Genomic DNA, 18,603 nt, shown 5'->3' on the forward strand with positions numbered 1-18,603 from the left:
CGCCAAAATTTATAGGTTTTCATATTTCAATGAGGATAGCATGCAAACAATGACAGAAAGGGGGAAAAATAAGTACAGTGCCTTGCAAAAGCATTCGGCCCCCTTGAATCTTGCAACCTTTCGCCACATTTCAGGCTTCATACATAAAGATATGAAATTGAATTTTTTTGTCAAGAATCAACAACAAGTGGGACACAATCGTGAAGTGGAACAACATTTATTGGATAATTTAAACTTTTTTAACAAATAAAAAACTGAAAAGTGGAGCATGCAATATTATTCGGCCCCTTTACTTTCAGTGCAGCAAACTCGCTCCAGAAGTTCAGTGAGGATCTCTGCATGATCCAATGTTGTCCTAAATGACCGATGATGATAAATAGAATCCAAATGTGTGTAATCAAGTCTCCGTATGAATGCACCTGCTCTGTGATAGTCTCAGGGTTCTGTTTAAAGTGCAGAGAGCATTATGAAAACCAAGGAACACACCAGGCAGGTCCGAGATACTGTTGTGGAGAAGTTTAAAGCCAGATTTGGATACAAAAAGATTTCCCAAGCTTTAAACATCTCAAGGAGCACTGTGCAAGCCATCATATTGAAATGGAAGGAGCATCAGACCACTGCAAATCTACCAAGACCCGGCCGTCCTTCCAAACTTTCTTCTCAAACAAGGAGAAAACTGATCAGAGATGCAGCCAAGAGGCCCATGATCACTCTGGATTAACTGCAGAGATCTACAGCTGAGGTGGGAGAGTCTGTCCATAGGACAACAATCAGTCGTACACTGCACAAATCTGGCCTTTATGGAAGAGTGGCAAGAAGAAAGCCATTTCAAAGATATCCATAAAAAGTCTCGTTTAAAGTTTGCCACAAGCCACCTGGGAGACACACCAAACATGTGGAAGAAGGTGCTCTGGTCAGATGAAACCAAAATTGAACTTTTTGGCCACAATGCAAAACGATATGTTTGGCGTAAAAGCAACACAGCTCATCACCCTGAACACACCATCCCCACTGTCAAACATGGTGGTGGCAGTATCATGGTTTGGGCCTGCTTTTCTTCAGCAGGGACAGGGAAGATGGTTAAAATTGACGGGAAGATGGATACAGCCAAATACAGGAACATTCTGGAAGAAAACCTGTTGGTATCTGCACAAGACCTGAGACTGGGACGGAGATTTATCTTCCAACAGGACAATGATCCAAAACATAAAGCCAAATCCACAATGGAATGGTTAAAAAATAAACGTATCCAGGTGTTAGAATGGCCAAGTCAAAGTCCAGACCTGAATCCAATCAAGAATCGGTGGAAAGAGCTGAAGACTGCTGTTCACAAACACTCTCCATCCAACCTCACTGAGCTCGAGCTGTTTTGCAAGGAAGAATTGGCAAGAATGTCAGTCTCTCGATGTGCAAAACTGATACAAACATACCCCAAGCGACTTGCAGCTGTAATTGGAGCAAAAGGTGGCGCTACAAAGTATTAACGCAAGGGGGCCGAATAATATTGCACGCCCCACTTTTCAGTTTTTTATTTGTTAAAAAAGTTTAAATTATCCAATAAATTTTGTTCCACTTCACGATTGTGTGCCACTTGTTGATTCTTGACAAAAAAATAAAATTTTATATCTTTATGTTTGAAGCCTGAAATGTGGCGAAAGGTTGCAAGGTTCAAGGGGGCCGAATACTTTTGCAAGGCACTGTAAGTGAGCCATTTGCCTAAGGAGACTTAAAGAGCAATTGAAACCAATTTTTACCAAATAATTTAAGTCCGATATGTGCCCAAACACTGATGAGTGGTTTAAAGCTTCCCTGCCCACTGTAAAACACACACCTGGTAAGAAATGTGTTCATGAGAAGCACTGTCTGATGTGCATCATGGCTCGGTAAAAAAAGCTGTCTGAAGACCTGCGATCAAGGATTGTTGATTTGTACAAAGCTGAGAAAGGATACAAAACCATCTCTAAAAGTCTGGATGTTCATCAATCAACAGTCGGAGAAGTTGTCTACAAATGGAGACAGTTTGGCACTGTTGATTCCCACCCAAAGAGTGGCCGTCCACCAAAGGAGACGCCAAGAGTTCAGCGCAGAATACTCAGAGAGGTAAAAAATAACCCGAGAGTGTCTGCTAAAGACTTACAGAAATCACTGGCACAGTCCGATATCTGTGTGCACACATCAACTATATGTAAAATTATGGCCAAGAATGGTGTTCATGGGAGGACTCCTCGGAGGAAGCCACTGCTGTCTAAAAAAACATTATAGCTCGTTCAATGTTCACAAAAAGACACTTGCACACTCCACAGAAGTTTTGGCAAAATATTTTGTGGACTGATGAAACCAAATTTCAATTGTTTGGGAGTAACACACAATGTCATGTGTGGAGGAAAAATGGAACAGCTCACCAACATCAGCACATCATCCCCACTGTGAAGCATGGTGAAGGGAGCATCGTGATTTGTGTCTGTTTTTCAATCTCAGGGCAACTTGCAATCATTAATGGAAGAATGAATTCAAAAAACTTTCGCAGGATGTTTTGCAGGAAAAGCGGAGGCCGTCTGTCAGACAGTTGAAGATAAAAAAGGGATGGATACTGCAACAAGACAATGATTCAAAACACAGAAGGAAATCATCTTCAGGATGGTTTCAGAAGAACTAAATACATGTTCTGGAGCTCCCAGGTTAAAGTCCAGACTTGAACCCCATTGAGATGCTGTGGCATGACCTTAACACAGCAATTCATGCCAGACATCGCAGGAATCTGACTGAATTACAGCAGTTTTGTAGAGAAGAAAGATTAGTCCTGATTGATGTCCCAGACTGATCTGCAGCTACAGGAAGCGTCTGCTTGAAGGTATTGCTGCCAAATGGGGGGGCCACAAAATATTAAATGTGATAGTTCACTTACCTATTTCCCCCCTTATGTCATTGTTTGCATACTATCCTCATTAAAATACAAAAACCTATAAATGTTTGGGTGGTTTTAGTTAAAGCAGACACTGTTTTTTTCCTCTGTGTGATTTTGGCTAAGATCAGATCACATTTGATGGTTATTCTTTGCAGAAATGTGAGAAATTCCAAAAGGTTCAGATATTTTTTCATACCGCTGTACGATCCTCTCAACATCAGACGTTAAATTTGACTCGTCATTTGTCATATGACGACGCGATCGAAAATACGACGATTTACGACAGCGTCGCAATTTCATTGTTTTCTCGCAAGATGGCAGCACGGCGGACTTTCATGTCAGAGAAATCAACATGGGTCCCAAGAAGGTTGTGCAGGCCATATACGTATATAATATAATATATATACAGTGAGGAGCAGAAGTATTTGCACCCCTTGTGATTTTGCAAGTTCACCCACTTAGAAAATAGGTAGAGGTCTGAAATTTAAATCATACTGTAGATGCATTTCCACTTATAGAGACATAATCTAAAAAAAAAAAAAAAATCCGTAACTCACACTGTATGATTTTTCAATAATTTATTTGTACTTTACTGGGGTTCATAGGTATTCTTACCCCTGAGAATCAACAATAATTATGACTCTCCAAGAGTTGTCAGTCTGCCCCCATTCAAGTCCACCTTTACCTCATGAGTAACCACCCGTTTGAGCTCATAATTTTTACCTGTGCACCCCACAGGCAGTCATAATCCAAGTGCTACCATGGGCAAGACCAGAGAGCTTTCGAAAGACAACAGAGAAAAAAATATTGAGCTCCACAAAGCTGGAAAAGGCAATGGGACAATTTGAAAGAAGCTTGGTGAGAAACTGAGAATAAATCAACAGTTGCAGCAATTGTTCAAAAATAGAAAAGTCTAAACATGACTGATAATCTACCTAGGACTGGGGCTCCATGTAAAATCTCTCCTCGTTGGCATCATTCATGATGAGGAAAGTAAGGACTCAGCCAAGAACGACACGGCAAGAGCTGGTCAATGACCTGAAGAGAGCTAAATGTAGTTTTAAAGGATACTGTCAGTCGAACAGTGAAATGGCTTAAGATCATGCATTGCGCAGATGGTTCGCCTGTTGAAGCCGGTTCATGTGAAGTTTGCCATGGACCATCTGAATGATGCAGAGGGGTCATTGGAGAAAGCCATGTTGTCAGATGAGACCAAAGTAGAAATTTTTGTTGCAAACTTTACTCGTCGTTTGTGGAGGAAAAAGAAGGATGAGTACAATCCCAAGAACACCATCCCCACTGTGAAGTATAGGGGTGGAAACCTCATGCTTCTCGGCAAAGGGGACACGACAGCTGTACTATATAAATTGAATTGTGAAATGTATGGTTAGATTTTGAGCCACCTCAGTCAGAGACTCGTGGCTGGATCTTCCAACATGACAGTGATCCGAAGCACACAGCCAAGCTGAACAAGGAGTGGCTGCGTAAAAAGCATATCAAGGTTCTGGAGTGGCCTAGTCAGTCTCCAGACCTCAATCCAATAGAAAATCTTTGAATGGAGCTGAAACCTGGTGTTTCTCAAAGACAGCCCCAAAACCTGACAGTTCTAGAGAATATTTGTGGAGGAATGGGCCAAAATCCCTGTTTCGGTATGTAAAAACTGGTGGAAAACTACAGAAAGCGTCTGACCTCTCTAATTGCAAACAAAGGCTTCTGCACTAAAGTATTAACACTGATTTTCTTAGGGATACAAATACTTTTCACTATAAGTGAAAATGCCAGTGAAAATGATTGAAATTTCAGACCTCTACCTTTTTTTCTAAGTAGGCTAACTTGGAAAATAACAAGGGGTGCAAATATTTCTTCTCCTCACTGTATATATATATATATATATACACAGTGGGGAGAACAAGTATTTGATACACTGCCATTGGGTTTTCCCATTGTGAGTGTATCAAATACTTGTTCTCCCCACTGTATATATATGTATATGTATATACATAGAAAGTATCACAAAAGTGAGTACACCCCCTCACATTTCTGCAGATATTTAAGTATATGTTTTCATGGGACAACACTGACAAAATGACACTTTGACACAATGAAACGTAGTCTGTGTGCAGCTTATATAATAGAGTTAATTTATTTTCCCCTCAAAATATAGCCATTAATATCTAAACCCCTGGCAACAAAAGTGAGTACACCACATGGGAACTACGTACATCCCTAAATGTCCAAACTGAGTACTGCTTGTCATTTTCCCTCCAAAATGTCATGTGACTCGTTACAGGAGTGCTGTCAGCATTGCTACAGAGATTGAAGAGGTGGGGGGAGGTCATTCCCACCACCATACTTGACTGTAGGCATGACACACTTATCTTTGTACTCCTCACCTGGTCGCCGCTACACATGCTTGAGACCATCGGAACCAAAGAAATTAATCTTCGTCTCATCAGACCATAGGACATGGTTCCAGTAATCCATGTGCTTTGTTGACATGTCTTCTCAGCAAACTGTTTGCGGGCTTTCTTGTGTACCGTCTTCAGAAGAGGCTTCCTCCTGGGGTGACAGCCATGCACACCAATTTGATGTAGAGTACGGCGTATGGTCTGAGCACTAACAGGCTCACCCCCCACCTCTTCAATCTCTGCAGCAATGCTGACAGCACTCCTGTAACGAGTCACATGACATTATGGAGGGAAAATGACAAGCAGTACTCAATTTGGACATTTAGGGGTGTAATTTGTAAGGAATGTACTCACTTTTGTTGCCAGGAGTTTAGATATTAATGGCTATATTTTGAGAGGAAAACAAATTAACTCTATTATATAAGCTGCACACATTGTGTCAATGTGTCATTTCGTCAGTGTTGTCCCATGAAAAGATACTTAAATATCTGCAGAAAGGCGAGGGGTGTACTCACTTTTGTGTTACACTGTATATGGTATATACACATTGTAAGGTCATTTTTATTGCCGACACTGCATTACGTGGTCAACATATTTTGCCCCCCTCCAACAAAAGTCAAACTCCGCCTATGACTTTACCCCTGCAAACCGGGCCCCTTAGACACCCAGGCCCAGGTGCCTTTGCACCCCCAGCAATGCTCTCATTTCTGTCCGTGCTTTGTATCCCAAAAGGTTATTGATATGCTCCTGCCAAGAATCGATATAAGGTATTAAAAAGGAACCAACAAGTTGCGACCAAAATCTTCCACTAGATTAACTCAGTGGCCGATTTTTGGATGTGTGAATAATGTGAATGGGACAAAAACTATCAGCAGTCAATGAGTGCTCTATAAAGGGTTAATATGTAGACTACTATTGCATTATTGTGTAAAATACCAATTTGTTTGAGTTATTTTTTCAAATCTATTTCGTGGCGATTGCTGGCTGCTCTCGAGGGCCCCCTGATGGCACAGAGCCCCTAATGCAGAACGTCTTGGGCCTAATGCCTAGGCTTTCGCATCCCTTTCTTGGACGAATGCACGCACGCACGCGGGAAGGCATGCTCGGCGCTAAGGGGGAGGATAGAGTAACAAGTCCCAGAACCTGGCAGGCAAAACACCACGTGAGCGCGTTGTCCTGGCGATCTCGCTCACGTGACCCTTTGCCCGGCGCACCTGCCCGGGAGGAATCGGCGGCAGTTTCTATGGCGACAGGGTCAGCGGCGCGGGAGGCGGGACGGCCGCCGGAGGTGGCGAGAGGGAGGGAGGGACTCTTGCTCTTCAACTGGGTTATTTTTACACGGTGCAAACGCTGGGTGCCTACCCGTTTGGAGAAAGCCAGCTTTTGGCCCGGTCATAATCGCTAGACCAAACAACGTGCTCGGGACCGCCCTATCCCACATTGATACTTGAAGTCAAGATTAAGACTGAGAAAAGACCAAACTGAATGATGCTCACAGGTGATTTGCCCTTATACTGGGCTCCCCACTTCACATTACTAACATTGCTTCCGCACTCACTTTACCCTATTACAGCCTGATCCGACCTATCTTCCCTCTTTGTTTCCTTCGCGCATTAGGTGTCCCACCCTCATCCTCCGATAGTCATGTCGCGAAAGCAACGCTACTTACATTAGGAATCGGGGATGTAACTAGGGTTGCCAACTTCCACAAAAGTAAAAAAAAAAAAGGGAGACCTCATTGGTCGAGCCGTCGGACCCGATGACTGTCACCCTTGAATTATTGTTTTGTATGTGAAAGTGTTTTTAAAAACTAATAATTATGATATTAGAATAATTGTACTTAAACCTGAATTAATTAGGTACATATTTGAGCTACATAATATTATGGAAAAACGATTAATATCAGAAATGTATTTTTAGTACAGAATATACTGGAAAAAATTAAACATACTGTATATCCTGTAAATTGAAATAATGTAATCCTTATGGTCCCGAGCCTTTTTGTGTGTTTTGGTGTTTTTTTTGTTTGTTTTGTTTTTAAAGTGCAAACATAAATAACAGGTATGTTCAAAATCCTCTCAGCAATAACATTTTCGTAAATGATCACTCCAAATATAATGTGGAAACACGAATGAAGTTGACAGAAAGAACACAAAAATACAATGACAGTGATCCCTCATTTCTTTTTATTGGGGACCAGAACCTGCCACGGTAAGTGAAAAAACGTGAAGTAGCGCCACCCTCCCCCAAATGTTTTTCTTTTTTCTATGTTCAATGTATTTACAGTGATCCCTCATTTTTCGCAGTTAAATGGGGACCAGAACCCGCCGCAATAAGTGAAAAATTGCGAAGTAGTGCAAAACAAACAAACAAAAAAAATGGGGGGTCGCAATTTTTATGTGTGTGTGTATGTTCAATGTATTTATTCGGATTCAGCATTGGAAAAAGATACATACAAGACGTGTTTTTCACTTTTTTCCCCCAAAGTATATTTTAAAAAAAAAATATATATATATATATATATATATATATATATATATATACAGTGTATGACAAAAGTGAGTACACCTCTTGCATTTCTGCAGATATTTCAGTACATCTTTTCATAGGACAACACTGACAAAATGACACTTTGACACAATGAAAAGTAATCTGTGTGCAGCTTATATAATAGAGTTAATTTATTTTCCCCTCAAAATAACTCAAAATATAGCAATTAATATTCAAACCCTTGGCAACAAAAGTGAGTACACAGCATGGGAACTACGGACATCCCTAAATGTCCAAATTGAGTACTGCTTGTCATTTTTGAGTGCTGCTTGTCATGGGGTTGGTGGTGCGTCCCCTCTTCCCATCCCTGTGGGCCGTTTAAGGGGAGCGTGGGTGGCCCGGGGGAACTCCCTGGATCCCAGGGGGGTGACGATGGTTCCTTTGCTGGGCTGCGGGAGGAAGGGTGCAGTGCGCTCATCATTGATGAAACTCAAGTGAAAGAAACTGATTTATGGATACCGGAAGCGGTTGTTCAGTTATTTTGTCTAAAGGTTGTGCTAAAAAGTATTAGGCTGAGGGTGCCAATACTTTTGTCCAGCCCATTTTTGGAGTTTAGTTTAGTGTGAAATGATTCTTTGCAAGCAAAATAAATGAAGATATTACTACAAAAATATTTGTAATTGCAATCATTTTCTGGGAGAAATTAAGCATTATCTTACAGAATTGCAGGGGTGCCAATACTTTTGGCCAGCAGTGTGTGTATGTATATACAGTATACTGTATATGTGTATATAAATGTGATGTGATATAATTATAATACTGTAGGTTTTAAACATTTTACTGTCCCACCAAATTATTTTTAAACGAGTACTGTAGTTGAAAAATGCCTGGCTTTATTAAATGCATCACTGATTAAGTACACTCAAACTTCTCACTTACACACAATGAGTTGCCACGGTAACTGTTGAGCAAGTGAAAAGATGATTGACGCATGCAACACTTTGAAGCCCGCGGCTCTGGCAAGATCAAACCCAAACTCATGTCGACATCGTTAACTTTAATTAGAAACTCCAGTGCACGGGCTAACGAACAAAGAGCAGGGAGAGGGAGGGAAGAAAAATATCAATATCTTTAAACGATTAATCGACTGTAGAAACAGTTTTGGCTTCGATGTGGTCCGTCTGTGACAAAAATGGGCCCTAAATACTCTGTGTGTGCGTTTTAGTGTTCGGACGGCAATTCGGCCCAGGACAATTCGTCCCTGAAGCGTGTGGCCGTGGTGGAAGACTTCTTCGACATCATCTACGCCATGCACGTGGAGATCGGCGCCGACCCCGGCCGGGCGCCCAAACACGCTGGCCAGAAGAAGACCTACAAAGCGGTCAGTCTGAGTGCAGCACTGAGTGAACGAGTTCCTGGCTGCTGCTATCTCTTACAAAAACACAATATTTACACTTCCCTTTTTTTCTATAATCATGCAAAATACTAACCTAGCAAGCCAGATTGATTGTTCCATATATCCGCTAACCAGCAAATTCAAAAGTGTTAAATTTGCAGCGTTAGTGTTAGCTAAACTATTGTGTTCAGTCAACGCTTGGCTAGTTTAAGTCAAAGCTCTGAGTTAGTCCCTCAGAAGAGATGGTGTTAATCTATGGAGTTAGATCTAAACAACTCTTTTAGGTGTTGATTTTAAAATCCACACTTAAATAGCACTCCGAGCATCTCAAGATATTGAATCCTCTGGGCAAAACGACAGGAAGTCCCCGTCCACCATTGCTGAGGTGTACCACCCGCAGCACACAGCCATCTGAAGCTAACGTTACTGTTCCCATTGAATGACGCTAGGCTGCTACTGAAGTGTGTCACCACCCCAGCAATGGAGGCCACCAGTAGAGGGCGATGTAGACAAATCTCTACTCAGATTAGTCAATATGTCTTATAAATACAAAATCATATATTTCTTTAGTCCTAAACTTCACTTGACCTTGGAATATTATGATTTATATAATCTAGTCCTGTCAAATTTATCGCGTTGACGGGCAGTCATTAATTTTTCAAATTAATTACGTTAAAATATTTGACGCATTTAACGCATGCGCGGAATGACCCGCTCATGCATTGCCTCAAACAGATTACAATGACGCCGTTTTTTGCACATTGAGAGCTAAGAGGCAGAGAAAGGCGAGTGGACACAGGCGTTCATTGGACCGCGCTGTTTACTGGCATAAGCTTCGGCATCTCCTTCACAACAAACATAAGTATCGTTTAGTGAAAGCACAACAAAAAATAATATTCCTATCCCTCAAAAAAATAATAATGTTCATTACCAATCAAAATAGCTATGCAAAATACTCATAAAACTTACTCAGACTTTGGTCAAACTCTATTCAACATTTCGTGTAGCTCAACAAATACATTGGATGGCAATATTTAGTCACAATTTTCAAACTATCAGAGGTCTCGTACGTTGTGAAGCCAGCACTCAAATGAGCGTGAAGTACAATTGAAACAGGGAACTACGTCGTCAGTCGAGGGACAAAACAAACTCCTTGGCTTGATTTATAAGTAATTTAAAACACACCATTGACATCTTGTGGTGTGTTTCAATCACTACCCTACGTAGTTAAAGACACTGTGGAAGAACGGCAGGGATTTTTTGATTGATAATTTTACAAATTTCATTAAACGAAAACATTAAGAGGGTGTTTTAATATAAAATTACTATAACTTGTACTAACATTTATCTTTTAAGAACTAAAAGTCTTTCTATCCGTAGATCCCTTTAACAGAAAGAATGTTAATAATGTTAATGCCATTTTGTGGATTTATTGTTATAATAAACAAATATAGTACTTATGTACAGTACAGGGCCGGCCCAGCCTATACGCAGACTATGCAGATGCTTAGGGCCCCTGACCACTAGGGGGCCCCCAATCTGGCAATTGTTTAATTTATATTCTATTTTGTTTACTACATTATGCTTTATTTGACTTTTGTGAGTTTTGATACTCGATTAAGAGCTTAAAAAAATATAAGTTCTTCCTTAACTTCTTTCTTTCCTCTTTTGGAAAAAGGTTTGGCGCTATCTACTGTAAGTACTGACAATCATTTGGGGTGAGAAGTTTGAAGTATGCAGTGCAACACAATCTGATTAATATACAAAATATGGACGTATGGCTTGGATTGCATGTATGGGTTTCACAGTACACTGTGACAAAATGGTGGGCCAAAAATATGGGCCCCTTTGCAATATTTTGCTTAGGGCCCCCAAATGGCCTGGGTTGGCCCTGGTACAGTATGTTGAATGTAATGAAAAATATGGCATAATTTAGAGATGGTTTGAATTGCAATTAATTACGATTAATTAATTTTAAGCTATGATTAACTTGATTAAAAATTTTAATCGTTTGACAGCCCTAATATCTGATCTAAAACCTGATCTAAAATGAACTACCATAATTTTACCATTATTAGATGCACCTGACTGTAAGCCACCACCCACCAAATGTGACACGAAAATGGCATTTGTTCCTAGATAAACCGCACCGGACTTTAAGCCGCAGCTGTCCTCACTTTATTATGGGATATTTACACCAAAAGTTATTAACCGGTAACACTTAATTTGAAAGCGACATCATACGACTCTCATAAGACCAAATGAACCATCATGAAGCTTTAAACCAATTGGCTGCAAAGCTTCAGTGCTTCAAGAAGCTTGATTTGGCCATCACTGCTCCCTTGGTCAACCTCTTCTGCCACCTGCTGTCAGCAGTGTTTTTGTCCAACATGCCTTCTAGCATGCATTGCAGCGCTACAGATGTAGATAACAATCAAAATTCATGTTCTGTGCTAACTATTTACTCAATTACTGTTCCAGTTGTTTCATTAATTGCTAGGTATGGTATTTGGTAACACTTTATTTGGCAGTGGCACCATAAGACTGTCATTAGACAATCATAACTGTAACATGACACTGTCATTAACATTAATAAATGCTTATAACAGTTTTTATTTAGTGTTATCCGGCAGTGAGCTGCAACAAAGATTGCTCTCTCTCGAACAAAGACGTCATAACAACCATCTCCTTTGTTTATTGTCGCCGGTGTTGGCTGTGCGGGACGGCCCGGCTAGCTTACGCGACCGGCGGACTTATGCCCCCGACTAGATGAAGGACCAAAAAGCAAATGACGGCCATTCTTGCCCCGTAGGAGAGGTCCTGTCACGTCTCATCGCGTGTAGCCCTTTGAGGGAGGGGGCGGGGCAGGGCGGAATATGGAACTGTCAGCGTGGCCTTCTGGGAGCTCCTTCATCCGTGTGGCCTTTCCCTCTCCCTCAGCTGCCTCCGGGGGCTCCCATGTGCAGGGGGGTGGGGGGGGACGGGCAACAGCGGCAGCAGCGGTGCCGGGCCCGCCGGGGGCCGGCACCCCTGCTGTCTCTGCCTGGTCTCGTGAAGGTCGCCTTTTCCAGGGAAGCGCCGGGAGGAGGAGGGGAGTGGGAGGGAGAGTGGAAAGGCAGGCCGACCGACACCCGGCCGGAGATACATGGGACTCAGCTCTTCACAATTATGCTTGAGTATATTTATGAAGAAGAAACAGTACTATTACTCCACTACACTAGATAAAAAAAGCAAAAAAACGGAGAAGTCCCATTAGACTAAGTCCATTTTTTTGGATTTTTGTATGTAGGTCTGCAGCTATCGATTATTTTACTAGTGGATTAATCGATGTACTAGTTAGTTCGAACAATCGAGTAATCAGATAAGTAATGTAAAAACATAAAATACCTGAGTTGAGCATCAAAACGCTATTAAAAAAATAATAAATGAGTATCTAAGTACAACAAAAGGAAAATTACTTATAATGAATTACATAGCAAAAGTCCGCTAGCTTAAATGCTATAAAATGCAGACGTTTATTTATTTATATTTTTTACAATGCTCGTTACAAATGGTTCAAACACATATTCCCACAAAAACTGCGACATATACCTACTAGCTCAAACAAAAACTTAGCTCTTAGAAACAGGACAAAAGCTTTAGTGCATACAAGCAGGCAGGAGTGTCTCAAGAGTGATTTGGTCGAGGATACAAAGTAATTATTATATAAAATAGCACCATGCGTGCACTTTGAAACGTTGTGAAAAAAAGAAGGCTGTCTAATTTATCGTGTTAACGGGCGGTAATTAATTTTTTAAATTAATCACGTTAAAATATTTAATGCATTTAAGGCATGCGCGGAATGACCCACTCTCGCATTGCCGCAACCAGATAACAATGGCGCCGTTTTACGTATATTGAGAGCTAAGAGGCAGAGACAAGCGAGTGGAGTTGACACAGGTATTGGGGCCTATTTATTGGCAAAAGCTTTAGCATCTCGTCCACAACAATTATAACTATTGTGGCGAGCGATGTGGGTAAGAATGACAGGAGATTATCTTTTTCTTAACACCCTGTTTTGAACACAACACACGGAAGATATACCATTTGCAGCCACCACTGACAGTCATGGTTGCCCAACTTCCCATCATGCATTTGGGCGGAACAGTTAAGTCGCTATAGTATAATTTACTGAAAGCACAACAAAAATAATATTTCTATCTCTCCAAAACAATAATGTTCACAAAAAGAAAAGCGCTCAATGCAAAGAGAACTGGTGTTCCCAGTCAAAATATTTATGCAAAATAATACTCAGACTTTGGTCAAACTCTATTCAAACATTTCATTTAGCTCAACAAATACACTAGATGGCAATATCTAGTGACAATATACAAACTCACTTTTATCTTTTAAGAATTACAAGTCTTTCTATCCGTGGATCCGTTTCACAGAAAGAATATTAATAATGTTAATGCCAACTTGTGTATTTATTGTTATTATAAACAAATACAGTACTTATGTTCAGTATGTTGAATGTATATATCCGTCATGTCTTATCGTTCCATTCCAACAATAATTTACAGAAAAATATGGCATATTTTAGAGATGGTTTGAATCATGATTAATTATCATTAATTAATTTTTAAGCTGTGATCAACTCGATTAAAAATTTTACTCGTTTGACAGCCCTAGAAAAAAATGAAATGAATGGAAAAAATTAGCGAAACTTATATTTCACATAAAATGAATGATAACTGTAGTTTTTTTTTTTTTTTTTTTTTGCTTTTAACTAAGAATCTAGACTGTTTTACATTAATATCTATAGAAATTCTGGGATTTACAAATTTATTTACAAGAATTTTCAACTTAAAAAGCTCTCTTTTCTGTGATGGCGCCTATATTTTCTATCCATAAACAATTGTGTAGCTTTACATTCAAATAATCAGGTAATTTTCAGCCAACTGCCCAATTTTTTGGGCAGAAAAATAGTAATTTAGACATTTCTGTGTCCATACAAAAAAAAGAAGTCTATGCATCCGTATTGTTAGTGCTAAAGCAAAGCCTTTGAAAATTCAGCGAGAATTTTGGTGGAGAAAGTGACTCACCTACAAAGAGAGCGCTACCACTTTAAGATGGCCACCGACGGTGACTTTTGGCATATTTGTGGTCTGAGCCCACTTTTTTTTGTCCAGATCGCAGAGACCTACGCCTTCCTGCCACGAGAGGCGGTGACTCGCTTTCTAATGAGCTGCGGCGAGTGTCAGAAGAGGATGCACATCAACCCCAGTGCGGCAGAGTTCAAAGGTAACATCACCTGCTTGCTCCACCTCTCCGCTCTCGCCTATTAAGAGGGAATTTTTCAACGTTCCCTCAGAAATTTATCATAGGCTTACATCAACGCCGCTAGACATGCAAATGAAAGAGCCGAAAGATTCACAGCCATTTTCAAACCATTGGACGTCTAATGACAGACAGAGTTCAACTGTCAGGTAACAAAAAAAAAAAAAAAAAATTAAGCAGTTTTCTTTTTTTTTTTTTTTTTTTCTATCTTAAGACCCAGATAACGTTATTCTGTTTTTTTTTTTTGAATGGGATTTCTTCCGCGCTGCACAGCCCGAACCGTTCGGCCGATCAACACCATTCAAATATCGAAACGACCGAAATTTTCACACGACGCAGGGAATTTTTCAAACGAGCCCGAAAAATTTTCCGTTCTCTCCTAAACGCCGATTTTTCACCGTTTTTTTTTTTTTTTTAAAACAAATTTTCAAAATGTATCTAGTCCCACAATTTCTGATCAAATCACATATTTGAACATCAAAAATTCCAGGATGGTGAGGGGCATAAAAGTTGCATGCAGAATTTGGAAAAAAAATTACTGTTCCCTGCAAATTTGCCAAAAACTTTCCCATTCATTTTTAATAGGATGCAACGTTGGTTCAATTTCCCATTCACTTCCAATGGAATTCCCAATGGAATTTACAGTGCATTTATGCCATTGACGGCCATGTATGTCGAATCTATTCATGCCAATGTACTTGGATTCCATTGACATATATGTGTGTCGATGCCATTGACGGCCATGGACGTCCAAATTTCCCATTCATTTTCAATGGCAAAAAAACGAATGTCCCCAAATCAACAGGAAATGACCAGATATCAATAGGAGGTGTCCCCCAAATGTCCCAGATTCCGTTGACGCATATGGAAGTCGATGCCATTGACAGCCATGAACATCCGAATTTCCCATTCCCATTCGTTTTCAATGGCTTTTACTCTGTTTAATGCCAGGTGGAAAAGCGCTATATAAGTATAACACCACCACCACCACCACCACCACCATTGACGGCCATGTTTGTCGATTCTATTGATGCCAATGTACTTGGATTCCTTTGAGACAACTGTAAGTCGATGCCATTGACGACCATAGACGTCCAAATTACCTATTCGTTTTCAATGGTATTAAACATATGTCCCCAGGAAATTACCAGATATGACTAGGACACGCCCCCCAAATGTCCCCAAATGTCCTGATATGACCAGGACACGCCCCCCCAAATGACCTGATATGACCAGGCCACGCCCACAAATGTCCCCAAATGACCTGATATAACCAGGCCACGCCCCCCAAATATCCCCAAATGACCTGATATGACCAGGCCACGCCCCCCAAATGTCCCCAAATGACCTGGTATGACCAGGCCACGCCCCTCAAATGTCCCCAAATGACCTGGTATGACCAGGACACGCCCCCCAAATGTCCCCAAATGACCTGATATGACAAGGACACTGCCCCCCAAATTACTTGCTATGACCAGGATGTGTGCTCCAAATGTCCCCAAATCAACTGGAAGCGACTTGATATTGTCCCCGAAATGTCCCCAAACCAACCTGAGCGAGGCTAAGAGCTGTATCTCCACACAGCAAAGACCCAGAGTAATTTCTCCAGAAATTGCAGTTTCTAGTTTTTAAATCTTCATTTTATATACTTTTTGACTCATGGCTTTTATAAATGTTTTTCATTTATTACTGTTTATTTTTCAAAATGGATCCTTCAATTAATTTATTCATTTTATTTTAAATGATTTATACTTTTCATTTTTGTTGCCCATGGCAAAATTCATGCGCACTGCACTAATACTACAGTTGGATGTTAAATAGGGGCAGCAAAATGGCCGCCATTGGCCCCTGAGCCGCAGATTTGGGACCGCTTTCCAATGTGAATGTAATAAAAAGGTTGTCTTTTTTTTCATTTTAAATGTTTTTTTTTTTTACCTCTGTGAAGTTGGTCCCCCATCAGACGCAAATTCAAATAGAAATGATGTCAATCATTTGTGCTGCGTTTGTACTGTAAAAAGTTTTGTTTGTGCTGGTATCGTTTTTGAGATCTTTACAATTCCTTTATAGGTCAATCACAGGTTCAACCATTCCCCCATTTTGATTCAAAATGGCTAAAAATTACGCGGCGACGCGATTACGCGGCGGCCGCCGCTGCCCCCCGGCCGGCGGGGTCGTTGACGGGGCCTCTTGGGGCCCGCGGGGCCTAGGGTGAGGCTTGCTGTCCCTTGCCGGTGGGGTGGACGCCCCCTGGTCGCCGGCGCTTGGTGTGGCGCCTGCTCGGGGTGCGGGGTGGGTGCTCGGTGGGTGGGAGGGGGGTGGGCGGTCGCGGAGGCGCCGTGGGTGGTCTGGGGCGGGGATTTATTCGGGCCCTGACGCTTCTTCCGCCCTGGGGCCGGTGGTTCTGGTGGACGGGGCCACGCCCGCGGGAGCCTGCCTCTTAACTCACGCACTTCTCACTTCGGCACTGTAAATATTTTTCACCCTGGCACTTACATGCTCATACATTTCTCCGGGGAGAGTTGGGACGGGGCTTTACAGTCCCAGCCCGACTCCCCCCTGTTTTTAATGCACCACACACCAAGGTTGTGGGATGGTTGGGACCTGTTGGGGGGGGGGGGGGCTCACGGTGCCTCCTCACCACAGGCCCCGCCATCCCTGCACCTTTTTTAAATGCACCACACACATCATACTCCACAGGAGAGCTCCGGCAAAGGGCGGTGGGACGGGCGGCTGGGCAGAAACTCCATGCTGCGGTCCCACTGCCCCAAGCCAAGCTCTCCTATTTTAATGCATACATTGCACTACCCTCCCCTCACACCCCCATCACGGTGCTGGGTGATGGCTGCCAGTCGGGAACCTGGCAGCCACAGTAATAGGGTGGTAGGTGGGTCCCACACTTTTTCTATATGGCGTGGCTCCCGGGGTGTGGCCTCCCCTCTGCCTCGGCTGCCGGCCGCGGGAGTGGGAGTGGGGGGTCGGGTCTCCGATCTTGCATCGCCCCGTGGCAGTTCCTGGGCGTTCTCCTGCCTCCGCCTTCCCCTCTCTTCTCTGGCTGGGCATCCGCCCTGCGCTCCGTCGCGGGTCGCTGGCTGGGCGCCGGTGTATCAGCGGGGTGTCGCCTGCACCGGCGGGGGACCCTGCCTTGCCTGGGGCTTGGTGGACCGCTGGGGGTCCCGTGGCGTGCCGTGCCGGTTGGGGGGCTGTGGCTGTGGCTCGTGGCCCGGGTTGTAGGCGTGGGGTTGGTGATGCGTCCCCTCCTGCCATCCCTGAAGGCCGGTTGATGGGCGCGCGGGTGGCCCGGGGGACCACCCTGGGTCCCGGGGGGGGGGACGATGGCTCCTTTGCTGGGCGGCGGGAGGAGGGATGGGCTGCGCATGGCCCCCCCACCCCCCGAACGCCCTCCCTCCCCGGGCTGGCTGGGTGGGGGCCGTGGCCCTGGGTTGGCGCCCGCGCGGTTTCTCCGCCCGTCTGCGTGGCTGTCACGCGCCCGGTGGGGCTTGCGTGCTGCTGGATGTGGTAGGGCATGCTCGGGTTGGGGGTTCCGGTGCCGGGATTGGCGATGCGGCGGCGTAGGGTTGGTCGCCAACGGGCTTACACTCATAAGAGATTCACACGATTACTGGGTTCTAGATCACAGAACTGATTTGTGTACACTCTACCCCTTTCAATCACTTAGCTTATAGTCTTATAGACACCCCCACCCCCATTCTCCTCTTTCACTGGCCAATAGGCCCCCACATGGTGTAAACCGGAAATACATCTCGCTGACGATAGCACCAGCGTATTAGTAACTAGTTTAGATGTTCAATGTATTTCTTGTTGTTGTTTGTGTATGTGTTTCTTTTCTTTCTTCTCTTGTATTTCTTTTCTTCTGTCCCCCCATAATCCCTTCCTGTTCGCTGCTTTGTCATAATAAAAAGGTATTTTGAATGATCACAATGGGAGTATGTCAGACTCTCAATGTGAAACATTAAAACTGTTCAGAATCCGGGCATTTAGACTTCCATTCTCTGTGTCAAACAGCTGAACAGGAGACAGGTTTTTAAAAAAAAAAAAAAAAAAGGCTAAAAATGGTGTCAATTGTC

At 42.7% G+C, this 18,603-nt stretch overlaps 1 protein-coding gene across 4 annotated transcripts in view; it reads left to right on the plus strand.

Moving 5' to 3' along the window:
• The window catches only part of nol4la (nucleolar protein 4-like a), a 93,072-nt gene that overhangs the window by 32,526 nt on the left and 41,943 nt on the right, over positions 1-18,603 (plus strand). For all 4 annotated transcript variants that reach the window (XM_057827681.1, XM_057827690.1, XM_057827703.1 and 1 more), the window contains exons 2-3: positions 9,029-9,184; positions 14,371-14,482. In XM_057827681.1, coding sequence (XP_057683664.1) covers positions 9,029-9,184; positions 14,371-14,482 — 268 coding nt within the window. The remainder of the gene's footprint in view (positions 1-9,028; positions 9,185-14,370; positions 14,483-18,603) is intronic.

This window comes from Corythoichthys intestinalis, chromosome 2 (genome assembly GCF_030265065.1).
Source record: "Corythoichthys intestinalis isolate RoL2023-P3 chromosome 2, ASM3026506v1, whole genome shotgun sequence".
Lineage (NCBI taxonomy): Eukaryota > Metazoa > Chordata > Actinopteri > Syngnathiformes > Syngnathidae > Corythoichthys > Corythoichthys intestinalis.